Source organism: Trachinotus anak, unplaced genomic scaffold (assembly GCF_046630095.1).
Source record: "Trachinotus anak isolate AG129_WGS33_773 ecotype Australia unplaced genomic scaffold, CSIRO_AGI_Tana_v1 ptg000010l, whole genome shotgun sequence".
Lineage (NCBI taxonomy): Eukaryota > Metazoa > Chordata > Actinopteri > Carangiformes > Carangidae > Trachinotus > Trachinotus anak.
This window is the reverse complement of record NW_027273861.1, coordinates 19,073,474-19,088,828: the sequence shown is the minus strand read 5'-3', so window position 1 is coordinate 19,088,828 and position 15,355 is coordinate 19,073,474. Positions and strand designations below refer to the sequence as shown.

General features: G+C 38.5%; 1 protein-coding gene across 2 annotated transcripts; it reads right to left on the bottom strand.

Annotated features, from left to right (window-relative positions):
• On the bottom strand, positions 1-14,787 carry gipc3 (GIPC PDZ domain containing family, member 3). 2 transcript variants are annotated; one of them, XM_071485967.1, is made up of 6 exons: positions 14,378-14,787; positions 9,995-10,180; positions 9,019-9,199; positions 4,303-4,412; positions 3,050-3,128; positions 1-1,526 (listed from the first exon to the last, which is right to left on the bottom strand). In XM_071485967.1, the coding sequence occupies exons 1-6, from the start codon at positions 14,669-14,671 to the stop codon at positions 1,375-1,377; spliced, it is 1,002 nt and encodes a 333-aa protein (XP_071342068.1). In that variant the 5' UTR covers positions 14,672-14,787; the 3' UTR covers positions 1-1,374. The 2 variants fall into 2 exon arrangements, with proteins under 2 accessions (XP_071342068.1, XP_071342067.1); XM_071485966.1 differs by having other exon boundaries at positions 3,050-3,131; positions 14,378-14,782.
• Between the last annotated feature and the right edge of the window lie 568 nt (positions 14,788-15,355).

The window sequence follows — 15,355 nt, the reverse complement described above, 5'->3', positions numbered from 1 at the left end:
TATGATTTCAACCTTTTTACTTACAGTTTAAACATGTAAAATGTGTTCATAAAGAGATGCAGTCATATACAAAGTGTAAAACAAAACATCAGACAAATACTGATGTAGAACAATAGCCAGAATGAGCAAAGACAAGTCAAATAGCATTTTGAAATTTGTCAGTTCAGTCTTTACTTGCCTACACATGCACAAAGAATATGACTTATTATCTTTTTCACATCATCTGGTGAGCCAGAAAAAATATAAGTGTAAAACTCTAACATACTGTAGTTTGATGCGCCCCTGTCTTCTCTACAGTAAATGCTCTCCAGTGCAGAGGCAGACAAATAAACAAACTAAGGACAGTGATAAAAGCTTCAACAACCTTGTCTAGTATATTTACATTCTCTCTGAATATGTGATATGATGTTATTTTAATAGTAGTGACCACAAAGACCTTCATTTTTTCAAAAGTATTACAGGGAACTCCAAGGATTTCTCCTGGTTTACATTCACACAGCAAACTTTTTTGTTTTGTCATATATTTTTTATCATGGGAAATTATGGGTTGGGTTCCTGTTTGACAGTTATGGTAATGTGGGGAATGGAATTGCAGAGCAGTGCGCTTCAGCTGGGGATTGCTGGGATGTTTACTCTCATATGATCTCATATGATGTCTTAAAATAGAAAAGCAAGTTGATGTCCAGATCAGTAGCTTACTTAGAGGACTGGTAATATTTAAATTGCTATGTTTTTTTGAAGTTTTAATTGCATTGGAGCCACTTTGTTTTAAAAAATAGCTTGTATAGGTTGCTGTTAATAGAGAAGCAGAATAATACATTCTGACTGTAAAATATGAATAGAATATATAAAACCCAAATATGTCTCCTTGTTCTTCACCTGCTTTCCCAATGGGCTTCCATCAGAGGAAAAGGGATTGTAGCTTATCTGACTTCCTGGATTCCAAGATGACTGACTGATTGTAAACCGTTTTGGAGTCATGTTTCCTAACACTCTAGTTACATTTCCTGTACATAATGTATTGGGAGGGAGAAAACTTAATCTTTAAATCAAAATGGACAAACAAGTCCACACAATACAAGTCAGTATTTTGATGAACCAGCACATTTCACTGTCGCCATTTTGCATCCTCAAAAACTACACCGTAATTTCTTGTGTTTTTGTTTATTGTGAAGATTTGAAAAACATTCAGAGTGATGATCTGCTTATGGACAAATTATTGTTATTTGACCATTCAACATGAAGTGGTTGATTTAATTGCAGACCCTATGATGGTTTTATAGTGATTAAAAATTTGTGTATGGACTGGGAAGGCAATGTTAAAAGCTTTCTTTTTTCCAAGCTCACTCTCTGTTTTATCTAAACAGCAAATGTTTAGATTCTGCCATTCTTGACATCTCCGATAGCCCCCCATACATCAAACAAAAACACATCAGGGAAAGCAAAATCTCCCAAAACTGAGTCCAAGGCCTCTGCAAAGTCATCGGGGTTCTTCTTGTCTTTGCCTGCTTCAACAATGGTGGTTGCTGCAGAGAAAAAGGTACACAACGTAAGTTTTTCCAGCCAAATGACAGTAAATGTTGGCTGTGACCTGTAAACTTTGTTCCTCACTGGCCAAAACCACAACAACAGGTTCCAACACCAATTTAGAGGTCCTGTTTCTTGCATCATAAAACTGGCCCATTAATCATATGATTCACAAGCCAAAAATAGACAAAAATCTTGTTTAAAAATGCGTCCAGAACTGTCCCCTTTTAGGGTTTTACTTTGTACAAGATATTAACTGAACTGGAAAAAGCACAATGCAATGCTGTTTATTTGAATTTACTCATAATTGTGACATTTTGTTTGATTTGACAAAAGTACTCAATTACAGGCTGGCTGTTTCTTGGGAAAAACCACAGGGATGTGAAATTGTATTTATGAACCTCTGCCATTATGAATGTGGGTAAAATATTCATGGAACAGCCAATATATTTTTGTGGGACGCCCAAGTGTGGGAACCACTGAAAAGACACGATGAGCTATGTATATCCCATAATACCCTCTTCTTATCTACTTATATTTCTACATCAGGGCTTACATTAGATATGACATATATTAAAATGTACTCTGTTTGCATCATAATGTGCAGGAAATGCCTACATTCGAAATGAAAAAAAGCATTTCTCCCAAAAACTGTGTATCTTGCATGATGCAGACGCATTCAACAATGCCCAAATAACACACTACTTAAATCTGCTCTCATTCGTGTGTCCCTATCATCTCAGTATGTACATTTTGGATCATGATGTAGATGCAGTAGCTGAATGTTGTAGAATCAGGTCAACAACAGCAAAGATATGCAACGAAGCATGTGTTTGTGGACTCGTTTCCAACTAGACAACAGGGTGAAGGAATGGAAATATTAAGAAATATTATGTCTAAACAGCCAAGGCTATTAACCTTAAAGGTCTGGGAAAGGGCAAATTATGTGTCCCCCTCATTTTTTTCATTTATATCTTTATCACATGTCACTCTGATGATGCCAGTTTTTCTTTAATTTCTGATTACACTATTTTTAGTGTTTATTCTTCACCTTATTAACTCAAGTTTTGAACCTTTTTTAATGGTCTTACTAATCAGGTGTATTTACTTATTTTAGCATCATATGGCATGCATGAAATCTCCCTGATAACTGAGCAAGCTCCTTTGGCTGAGAACAGCTGTGAGATGTGGGTGGAAGCTTTGGAAAAAAAAATTGCTCAGCTGACCAGGTTTTTATCTCTTTTTTTTTTTTTGTCAACCATGTCAACCAAAAATGCATGAACCGGGTGAAGCCAAATTAAATGAAAAAATGTACCATATATAGCAAAAATCCCCCACAAAATTTTGTCTCAGGAGTGAAGTGGGTTGTTCTATCCCAGCGTGCTGGAGGGGCATTGAGCCAAAGAGTCCTGTGTTTGCGTTTGAACAGTCTTTATAACACTGGCTCACTTCCATACATCCAAACATGGACTCAAAGGTAATGTCTATTTTAAGGACGCAAATGTTCTGTGGATGGTCCTACCCAGCTCCAGATCTCTGATGCCCATGTAGCTCTCCAGCAGGTCGTCCACTTTCTTGGTGGCCCGTTCTTCAAACTCATTCTGCTGGTAGAGCAGACAGGAAAACATAGAGGTGTCATTTGAAACTCACTGATGGTCACGCTCTAAATATGGTGAAAGAAAGTTTGTGAGAGCACATCTTCTCATACCAAAACATGCAGCAGCCAAGAATCTCCTTGGCTACAGTTTATCGCTTGTATTTATGTTATATAAATATATCAAAGTTTATAGATGATGGAATCTTACTGGTCCTTACACAAGCATCGCTGGCAAGTGTCAACATTTTCCTTGTAAAATGTTCTAAATTTGCTGCTTCTTGAAAACCAATAACATTTTTCAGCCTCCAGACTTTCTCCAAGCAAAATGATCTGGGTTCATATCACAGATCAGGGTGGTGTGAAGTACCGTTCTGCTTACAGATGTCACTTCTGGCAAAGCTGAGAAACATTGTTCAATAAGCAATATAGGATGTTGTCTGAGTGTGTGCGTGTTGGTTTGTGTGTGACTGGAGTCAAATGGGTGTCTTCTGCTCATTTCAGTTCGTTTCAGTTCCTTTCAGTTCAGTTCATCTCAGTTCAGTTCAGGTCAGGTCAGGTCAGTTTTTTACTGTCTCACACAGGACCATATGTTTTTTTAGTGGCTGTTAGCATGACTCAGCACATCAAACAACCTCAAAACAGAGGATATTCAAGACAAAATCAACCTGTCGCTAAAAAAAAAATAAAAATAAAATAGGAGTCAGTACTGTTTGTATTTGTTTATTCTTCACTATCTGAGTACATCAGAGAATTCAGGGACAGACTAGGAATCAATCCAGGATTTATGTCTCAGACTAGCCTACCAAAACCCATCAAGAGACTCACCATCACATACAGCCCAAGTCACTGCTTTACATTGCATTAAGAATCATGCAGTAAATGGAACAAATGAATTATGATGATCTGTAGAACAATACATGAAAAAGTGAGGCCTGCACATAAACTATGGTCTATTTGTTATTTACACAATTCAATTACAGATTCAATAATGATTAAATTATTGCAGTTTGGGAAGAAAAACTGTACGAGAAACACATTTTCCTATTACAATCCACAACAACAGAGGACCTACATTGTCAAAAATGGCCATACAACTACAGGTTTGTACAGAGAGTGAAAGATTAGAATTTAAACACAAGTTCCCATGGTCATTGCTCATCAGAGCGTGTGAAACTCACCACTTCCTGAACTGTAGCAGCACCCTTGGAGCGAAGACGCAGTGTCTCCCTTCCGTTCACCATCTTGCCCTCGTTGGATTTTGGCACTCTGGTCCTCATTCCAATCATGTCTAACCACACAGACACACACACACAAACAGGATGACAACATTTAATCAAATTAAGAACATAGTCTATGGTGCTCTGCAGAGGACTTCTGAAGCTCTGTCAGGGCGACCGCTGGGTTCTTGTTCATATTTCTTTCTGACCACAGTACTCACTTTGACTGGACAGTTAAGTCAAGGACGAGTCAGGGTCAGTTCAACATTCCTCTATTTCACATTTTTTATGGCCAGTGTGCTCCTGGGAACACTCAAAGCTTTAGAAATGGTGAATACCCTTGCCCTGATCTTTGCTGTGACACAGTTTTATCGCATAGCTAAAACTACACAGAGTTCCTTGTACTTCATGGCTTAATTTTTATCGTGGCATGCAGGATAAACACAGACTTTCTTACTTATGTTCAGTCAATTCAGTTTGCCCCAGGTGGCCTCCAGTCAAGTTTTAGACACGTCTCAAGGATAATTAAAGCAAACAGTATGAACCTGACCACAATTTGGAGTGTTGCAACTAAGGGTGTGAATACTTTTGTAAATGAGAGATTTCCCACTTTTCTTTATTGCAAAAAACTTCTTAAAACATATTTTCACTTTCACTTTGCAAAAAATGAAGTCTGGATGCTTTCTGAAAGTATGGTGTAGGTGGAGGTTGGTGTTTCCAGTTCAGTAACTGTGGTTGTATTGTTGCATCTCATTCAGAGAGAAAAGCAGTATTGGAGCCAGTTATGTTTGTGTTATGTGATTAACATGTTCCTTGATCACAACACTTCCAGTAAAAGAAGAGTTCTGTATTAGCGTAAATGTGAGTCATGGATTTCCAGTCCATCTGTTTCCCATTTACCTTTGTGATGGTTAACATTAGAGTTGCTGACTGTGAATCATCTGCTGAGAGCTACAGAAAAACCTTATGATCATCCATAATTTGTCCTTTTAATAAGCTATGATAGCTGTGTGGTTTTGCGGATTGCAGCCCCAGTCTGTTGGTCAGTTGGTCTTCTGCTTTGGTCCAGACTAAAATATCTCAACAACTACAGGATGGATATCCATCATTCATGTTCCTCTGGGAACAAATGTGACTTTGGTGACCCTCTGACCTTTCATCTAGTGTCACCATGCGGTCGCTGTTATCACAAACCAGTGAAATAATAAAACATCTGTATCCTGTTGACTTTGGTCCTAACTTCTCCACCAGCATCACCACAAGGCTGAAATTTTGGGTCTTGAGTGAATGTCTTGACAACAATTAAATGGATTGCCATAGAATTTACTGTAGTTCAGACAGAATAAAGGATAATACATTTGGTGCCATAATGTCAAATTTGGTATATACTTTGGTGAATGAACTGCACAACTACACCATTCCCTTCAGCCTCAGCTGTGTTAATTAGAAAATATTGGCATGCTAATATGCTTTTATATGCAATTTAGGTCAAAATAATGCGAGTATGTGTGTAGCTCGTAGTTGAGTAAAAAGGTTTCTCATGTAGTTATTTTGAGTCTGTGAAAAAATGTTCATCTGTGTTTCATATGATATAAATTCCAAGAGGAATTGAACCGTTTCCCGGGGGGGATTAGGGGTGACATAGCATCACCCACCCCTAACCCCTCCCCCATCGTTTGCTATGGCACGCAAACAGTGTTTGTGACTGATGCCAGAAATTTACTGTATTTAGCCTGTTCGTCCTCCTGCAAGCTGCATTACGTGGCCTATAATAATGGTGATGGTCAGAGCTCTATCAAAGGTAACACATAGTGCTAAATGAACTGAAGTTTGACCCAACTGTGGACCTGCCTTTATAAATGTGACATGCAGTAGTTGCCACCAAAAACACGATATAATCATGTGGGGCAAGATTAAAAGTTCAGTGGTAATGTTGTAAATCAGCGTGGCAGATAGCAAACACTAAAAAAAACACTGGTTTAAAACACCACTGACTCTTCAACACTGACTCTCAAACTACCACTCTCACAAACTATTTTTTTGATTTCAGGATTACTGTATTGTACTTATTATTAAACTTGTATTTTTATGTGTTGGTCTGGCTGTTTTTCCTCCTCACTCACATCATTCAGATTGTCAAAATTTTTCTCTGAGTCTTGTCTGGTTAAATCGGGGGTTTCGGATGAAGTCTTTAACACATGAAGTATGTATACATGCAGTAGCATTCAAATTTGCAACTGTAGTTTGAACGTCATCAGTTCCTTGATATCTGAGCAATTACAATCTGCTGATGAAGGCTGACATTGCTGAAAGCTCCAGAACAGGCCAATTAGTAGGTAGACAGCAGGTTGAGATTGTTTTATCAAAAATTTTGTTGTTCCTCAATAACATTAAGCTTGGTTACACTATACTAAGAGATACTGATTGTTATCAGGAAATCGGCATTGACCATGGATGTGGCTTCCTGTCTGATAAGCAACGTTCCGGGCTCCCACCCAGTCTGCTGTACCCACTCAGACAACGGGACTGCTGTTTTTCCTCTCCATGTTCTGAACCAGATGCAATAAATCAACCACTTAATATACTTTGACAGGTAAAACATTTCTTGCAAGTAAGAGGGGAGAAGGATAACCTCATTGTCAGAGAGACTGTTTGTCAAAAGGGTCATGGGTTCAAAGTGCAAAAGCTTTCTTTAAGAGCAATCATTACCAAGATAATATAAAGTATTCAGACCTTATCTGATCTTGTCTTAGTGTAACTTAAGATATAAAAACATTAATGAATACAATATTTGTTCTATTTTTATGTGTGTGCAGTCATCTGAAGTACCTCACTTTCTTATATGCCAAAGACATTTTAGATATATGATCCAGATTTTACTTGCTATTCTTGTGTGATAATGTATTTGTGAGAGGGAGGATATTTTGGGCAGCTTTTTAAGGGATTGAGAAATCTTTAGCATTAAGCTAGAATTTGGTTTAGTTTAAGGTATGGGTAATCCTTTAGATTAGATATGTAGCTGCAAAGCTTAAGGTCAGAATTAGGAGCTAACAAATGCCTCTTGTGAAAAAGAAGTACAAACATGTATGTGGATGTGTGCTCCTGTCTGTGGATGGTGCTTTATGGTTGTTTCTGTATTCCTATAAAGTTTTATTTCTTTTCTGCATGTCTTATGCCCGGAGTTGAATTGTAAACTAAAAATGAACCTTACAATGCATCACTGTGCAGTATCCACTTTTGAAGAGCCTCCATTTCTCCTGTGGCTGGGATGTGAAAAATCCCTCAAAGCTCTTTTAATTTTGTCTGTGCATGGCTGGGAATGAAAATTTATTTCAGAAACTGCACTGAAAGAGTTATTTTCTAATGCACTGCATGCCTACTCTCTGACAAAACCCAAGACCAAAGTCTTTCATTTTCTCTGTTATATCACAGACTCAGTTTGTAAACAAGAACTGAATTTACTTAAGGCCTAAAAGATTTATTTTGTGTCTGTGTTTTGCTAACACAACTGTAGATATCTTGTTTATTATATTGTATTATTAAGTCCTATAAAATAAACTGTAAAATAGAGCCACTTTTGAGTATCCAATGTCACACACAATAATGGCTGAAGCTTAACAACCACATCATACTGGTCAATTAATTGTAGCTACTAAGGTAACAACCTTTCCAGACGCGCTGGCAGCTAGCCAGTAAATGGCGAGTGTCTCCTCTTCCTGTTTGGCTGATGAGATGTGGAAAAGTACATAGAGTACTGAAATCCATCACCCACTCAGGCTAACTGTGGACAACAGAATGGGGCCTCCTGACGGGAATGGTGCTACACCTCGTGTTAACACTCCTAGAATAAAAATATACGTTGGGGGCAGATTTTGGTGGTTGTGAATAAAAAGCAGTATGTAATGAATCACAACCAGCACACAGCTCTGCTTTCTATGAGTACTGAGAGTTTAGGAGAGAAATGATAGATTTTATTCTGCACCTTAATCCAGTGTTTTCACTTCCTGCCCCTTAGCACCAAGAGCGCTGCTGGTTTTCATTCATCTAATTAGGAATGACGGGATGTGAGTGAATACAAGGTCCGAGACTCAGAAAGAAGAGATACTAACGTTTTTGGTCCAAATGTATGCAAAGACTAATGAAGCTAAGCATAAGTTCAATCAGGAAGACATCTTTATGCCTTTTTTATTCACTATTCTTTCTTGCTCTCTCCCTCTCTCACCCCACCTCTTGTAATCAGTTGACTTCAGGCGTTTTCAGTAACCAATCAGCCATGATCTCAACCAGCCAATCACGTTGTTGCTCTCAAACCTTAATCTCTGCTCTTCTGCTGTCAACTGTCATTTCAGGGTTTCCTATAATTTGCACACCTTCACCCCCTTTTCACATATGATGACATCATGATGGGGGTCTAATCACCACAGACTCTCACATCTCCCACTTTTCCTCTCTTTTTTTGCACATGACAATAAAAGTTTTTTTCGTAAACGCACACCAAAGTCTTTCCTGATTGAGCATCGAGTGTTAACGGTACCAGTGGAAAGGTCCAGTGTATGTTGCAAGTAGTGTAAATAATATTGATCCAGCCATTTGCGACTGATTTCCACTAAGTCCATGTTTAACATTTGCAGTCTGTGTCTGTGACTGTAAATTGAGCACAAAACATTTTCCACTCACCAAAGGCCTTCTTGGGTCCGACCAGGCGGAGAGTGAAGGGTATGCCTCTCGGTTGCTCTTTTAACATCTTAGCCACCTCATAGTGTCGACACCCGACAATGCTCTGGTCATTAATGGCCTCGATGTGGTCACCAACACATACAGTCTTCAGCCGGTCAATAGTACTGCCTTCCTTTATCCTCTGGGGAGAAAAAAAAAAAAAAATAGATTGAAATTTCCCTCAGGATTTTCCCAGTGTTTGTATTTGTTTTTCCCTGTCTGTCTTTCCCTGTGAGCCCCACCCCTTTTTTTGTGTGTGAGTGTGTGCTTCTCAGCAAGGGTGTGGCACAGGACTGGCTACCTGGCTCACCTGTCTCTCATTACTCATCAAGCTTGGTATAAAAATCCTGGCTCTCCACTCACAGATTGTCTCCAGATTGTTCTGCATGCCATGTGGTAACGCTTCAGCCCTGCAAAAGCTCCCTAGTGTTAAAATTTGATTGATCTCATCTCGTTTCCTTGGCTGAAATCTCACCAGTGTCTCATTTCCCGTTGAAACCGCCTGCTGCTCCGCTCTTACCAGCCACACCACTCACCTGCTCCACATCAGCCATCTACTTTCTCGCTCCTCCTAAAACCATCAGGACCCTTCGCCCCTCACCGTTCCCCCTGAACATTCCCTCTCCAGTTGAACAGTTTGTTATTGAAGAACTTTAATTGAAACACTATTGGTTGTTCTGTGTCTGCTCGAACAGCATTTAAACCCAAATGTAACATTTACATTTTCAAACACATTATGTGGGACCAGAAAGTTTAGACTGACCACATGAGGACTCTAGGGGCTCAGGCTATTTCAATGAGGGTCATCATGGTTCTTCTCCTACTACAAAACCTTGAAGCATTTTGCAAAGCTATAGCCAACAAGCAATTTAAGCGAGTTCTCATGACAATATGAATCTATTGTCCTTCAGCCTGTTATGCTCTTCTAGTCGTTTACCTTAATGAAAGCATATCCAGCTCCGTTGTCTGTGATAGTGAGGCCCAACGCGTCTTCTGTCTTAGTCACCTCCACCTCCTTGGTTTCTCCTCTGACGTGAGCAAAGATGAAGTCTTCCAATCCGATCTGTCCCCCAAGTAGTTTCTGCATGTCCACTTTATGAGAGTTGAGGGTGCAGAACAGGATCTAAGGCAAAAAAAATTGGGAAAAAGGTGACTGCTTTCATTATCATTATTTCACAAACTGATATCACCCATGTGAAAGCAAAACACATGATTTCAAAGATTACTACTGAGTTGAATCAATCCCTCTCTGACACATAATCAATAAACCTGAGGATTTGTAAACACAGTATTTAATATTGACTTTTGCCTTCCCATGACACAGGTGTTCATGATATGGTCTCCACACTCTGCAGTAAACAAATTGAAGTCAATATAAGTTTTTTTTATTCTTAGTGTTTTACAACAAATGCTCTTTATACAGTAACTCTGCTAAGAAAAACATTAATGACCTACATTTTGATTTCAATATATTTTGGTACTACTCATTTTTGTCTTTTTTTTTTTTTTTTTTTTCCACCTGTGAATGCACAATAAACATTCTGACATTTTTCAACTCAGATGCAAGATCAGAAATGAAAGGATTACTATAACATCAAAATACATATCATTTGGATGCATAGATTTAAGTGAGACTACACTAACTGTAGCTTAAACAGACAAGTGATTCTAAAATGAGAATGTAAATGACACAGAAGGCAAGTTGGCCATGTTTTAGGAGTGTGCAACTTGAAGGGCTCCCACAGGTAACATACAGACCAGCATTTATTAGTTAACCATCAACAAAAGAGATTGTTTTTGCATGTGATACCAACTTCAGTTTTTTTTTTTTTTTGTTTGTTTTTTTTCCAATGTTTAAAGTATGTAACAAAATTACAAATGCGCCTTCACCAATGACCCATTAATTTTGATGGCACATCATTAAATCAGAAGAAGTATGCCATTGTCAAAGACTTTACATCAAAGATATGAGTTCACTGTTTCCGAGAAAAGTCCTTTTATATTTTAGAGGATAACAACAATGATTATAAGGCTTTGTTTATTTACATTCCATGTCATTAAAGCTGATTATATGCACGATTTAAGAGTGAGGCTAACTGTTTCAGTTGTAATCCTGCAGCATTACCTGGTTCCTCCTGGTTCATTACAAAAGAAATGGAGCCTAAGAACGTCTTTAAACATGCTGTACACCGTGTAAACACCAGAGGGCAGCAGAGCCAAACAATTTGGTGTTGCTATTGTGGCCATTTTGTTAGGAGTCATAATTGTGATACCTTATTAAGGGTCTCTCTATATTTCATATGTTAAGCCTAAAAAATGAGTAACAGGAAACAGGCAAGTTAGATTTCTTTTTTTTCCAGTTCTTTAGGAGTTAAGTGCTTAAATCATTGTTGCTTTCAAGGGTCAGTGGTTGAGTTTGAGTCACTCAATAGTAATAAATAGCTGGCTGTACCCCCCCCCCCCTTCCTATCTATACTTTAGAACTTTAGACATTTGTTTGTAAAGAAGCTTTTGTTTTTGCAGAAACAAGGTCTTAGATTGGTTATGAAACTTAAAGTTAAAGGTTATGTTTAACTTTATAATCCATAACGGAAATTCAAGATAACCCAGGTCAACTGTTATCTCAGTTGGAGCAGTTCCTCTTAGATATTGCACATCATAATTCTCTTGGCAAGTAGAATAATCTGACTGCAGTCCAAGGTCTTCTCTGGCGTCTGCTCTAGCTTTACTGTAACTTTATGCTGCTGCTGTTCAGTCCACAGGAGGTCAAGGAAACTGCTGCACTTCTCACTATCGCCAACTAATAGTCTGACTGCAGTTCAAGGTCTTGTAGATATGCAAGTTGTTAAAAAAAAATTGAATCCAATAGTAAAACTAATAGAATTATAGTAATACATACTAATATCTGATTTTGAAAGAAAACTATTGTTGTTGTTGCGTGATTTCTTGATTCACTAAAGACCACAAAAACCCAAGAGGACTTTCTATTTATCATTTTGTTATTTGCATTATAGGGAAAGTATTGTTCAAAATATATATATATTTTTAAAAGCGACAGCCTAGTCTGACACACAAGGCTCAAGGTTAAAAACAATTAATTGTAATGTCTGCGCAACAATGTGAGGCTCCAACCGTTGCACTGCATACTATTAATAGTAATCTATCTAAGAACAGATGCCACACAGCTGATAGATACCCTAGACCTTCTTGTTGTGGGGAAACAGCTGGCAACTACACTGCTGTTCATAATCTTACATTGTCAGATTATTCCTCTGTGACACTCTAAGTCATTCTAGATATTCAATATTTAGAATTTGGGAATAGAAACTTGCATGAAACAAGCAAAATGGGCCACACATAAGATACCATCATGACTATTAGTTTCCTGACAAGATCATCAAGGTTTGTTGCTATGGAATACATATTACATGATATTATCACTTAATCTCTAATCATTTATGTTCAGCAGGTAGCAATATGCAGATAGGAAAAGCCTTCATGGTGGCCTTCATAACACAGATAAGTGTTAAGGCCAATGCCGAATATTTATTGTTCTGTGGCTGAGTGTGTTACCATGACATACTATAAAAAGCTGCAGAACAGCATACATGCACACATAATCATCTTTACTTAAAATAAAACAAAAAAAGGTTAAAATCTTAAGCAGGCAGTATAATATTGAACTGCACATACAACCAACTGCATTTCTAATGATGAAACAAATTCCTGTAAGTTGCAGTGATACCAGTTGTGAATATGCTCAGTGATGATATATATTTATTTTACCACTGATTACTTCAGTAAACCAAAACGTTAACAAGCACAAGACAGAAAATAGTTTCCCACAACTTTCCTACAAGTCTCTTCTGGACTATCAGTTTACTCCTGCATATTCCTTGATCATTCTACAGTTCTGCGTACTGCCAGCTGCTCTGGATAAATGTCATCTAAATACCTGTCAAATGCAAAAAAATAAAATAAAATTCTGTGATATGTGTGACATGGAGGTATGTACCTCAGAGTCTGTGGCCTTTGGTTGTGTTGAGTATTTAGAGCAGTATCAGGCTGCAGCTTATTTTGCTCCGCCCTGACCTACTAAAGGTTTAGTGAGTAGACTTTTTCTAAACAATTCTGCCCTTGCTGCTGCTGTAGCCTAACTACAAATGACACATTTGATCCATTACAGTGTTATGAATTAACTGTTTAGTTTATACTGTTTTATAACTATTTATAATGTTGTATAACCATTTTGGAAATACTGATTACCTGAAATTTACTATCTGACAATACAGTCACTTGTTACAGTTATACTTAACATAGTTTTTGAGAAGATATTTAATGTAATGGTACATCTTGTATTATCTGAAACCATTTTTACACATGCAGGTCAGTTTACAAATCCCGTGGAATAAGACTCAGACTGTGGAAACAGTTGTCATCAAATGTCTTTTAATATCTTTGGACTAGCTTTGTCAAGCCTGAGAAAATAACCCAAATGATGTCATCAGGGGATTATCTAGGATCTAGGCCTTAGATCCTTCAATGTAATAAAGGAAAGCATGTGTGGGCATTTACAAGGCAGAAAGGGTATAACAGCAAGTTCGTGATGAGAGGAATATGAGAAATGCAGGGTTTTAGGAGATTCACCCATATGGGGACTGTCTCAGCCTGTGTTGAGACTATCCTAAATCACTGGAAAGGTCCTTTTTAAAGACTGTTATTTGACCACATTACCTCCTTAATGTATGATCTGAAATGAAGCACTGCTGAACTTAATGCGGTTAATCATCTCTCAGATTCTTTCAAATTAATTAGGCAAAATAAGTACAGTAATTATCTGTGATGGTTCAAACAGGTTGGAATTTACAGTATTATCTGCTGTTATTTTGTTATTTGAGTAAATATCAAAGTAAAAATGTCATCACTTGGTTTTGTTGTGCCCCAAAGTCACTTTCATTACTGTAAATTGTTGTGTCCTACAGTATAATGTGCTGTTTACTGACTACAGAACACTATCTGTTTATTTGTTTCCATTATTGATCCTGGTCAAGGTGCAGATGAGTACAAAGTCTGGCAGACAGTAGCAAGGGCAAATGATCTTCAATAGTGCATCATGGAAAAAAGCCTAGACTGGAAACCTAACACCTATTTGCCTGCCAGAGCAGAAATGGCCCGCCAGACCAGAAATGCCAGAAAGGAATACATCAATTTTTTTTTCAATTTTTTTTTTTTTTTTTTTTTTTTTTGTTGATTTTCATAACTGGAAATGTTAATAAGTAGTCTGACATTGTTAACAAGCATAGCTTGGTTTCTTTTGTACCTCTGATGGGGAGATGTTGAACACTTCTGCAATCTTAGCATACAGCTCCTTGACATTGGTGAATCCATGGATGCGGCCTGTGGGACTGCCATGAGCCAGCTGGGTATGGAAGATGAGCCTGGGTCTTGGGTATTCTGGTGGGCCTGGTGGTGGTGGTGAAGGAGGAGGAAGTGGAGGCGCTGTGGGCTCCACGCTCCCTTCGTTCTGGCTGTGGTTTTGGGCCTTCTGCTCCTCCATGGCTTCTGCCCCTGCTGCCTTAGTGTCCTGCGGGCTCATAGCCTCCCCGTTCTGCATTGGCCCCAGCTCAGGTGTACCCGCCTCTGGGAGCCCTGGTGCTGCACTGCTCTGGCAGTCAGAGAAACACTGTCTTTCCTGCTGCTTAGCTGATCAACCAGCCACCCACAGCTTTGTGGTGAAGAGTGCAGATGAATTAGTGATGAGAGTAGCCTGGTAACAGTATCTGGAAGAGGCCAGCCAGGCCCTACCAGGTAGAAACCTGATACCCTTTGAGCTGAGGATTGTATGTGTTACACCTGAGACTCTAGCAGCTCATGCAAAGAGAACACAAACAAAACACATCAGGTAAAGGTTTCTTCATAAACATGACACGGTTGAGATTCTAATTCCCTATATCACTCTGGCTGCAAGACGTGTTGCACACATGATGGTGAATGTGCGAACATTCCTCTGAAGAGCAAAAATACCCGGCATATCTGCAAGCTGACTTCTAAAGTGGGCTGCTCATGGCTACAGACAATGTCCCAGTGTTATAGGTAAGGTGATATCATCTTCATTGGCCACATTGAATCCAATAGCCTGTTGCTGTGGTGAATCCTTGGTGATGCACTGACCTTTTTGACCCCACAGACAGTCCACAGATACACTGTTGATGACAGTTTAGGCTGGTAAACACATGTTTGTTTGTTTTTTTGTTTTGTTTTTTTGTTTGTTTTTTTTTATTCAGTTTTACTTTTTGAC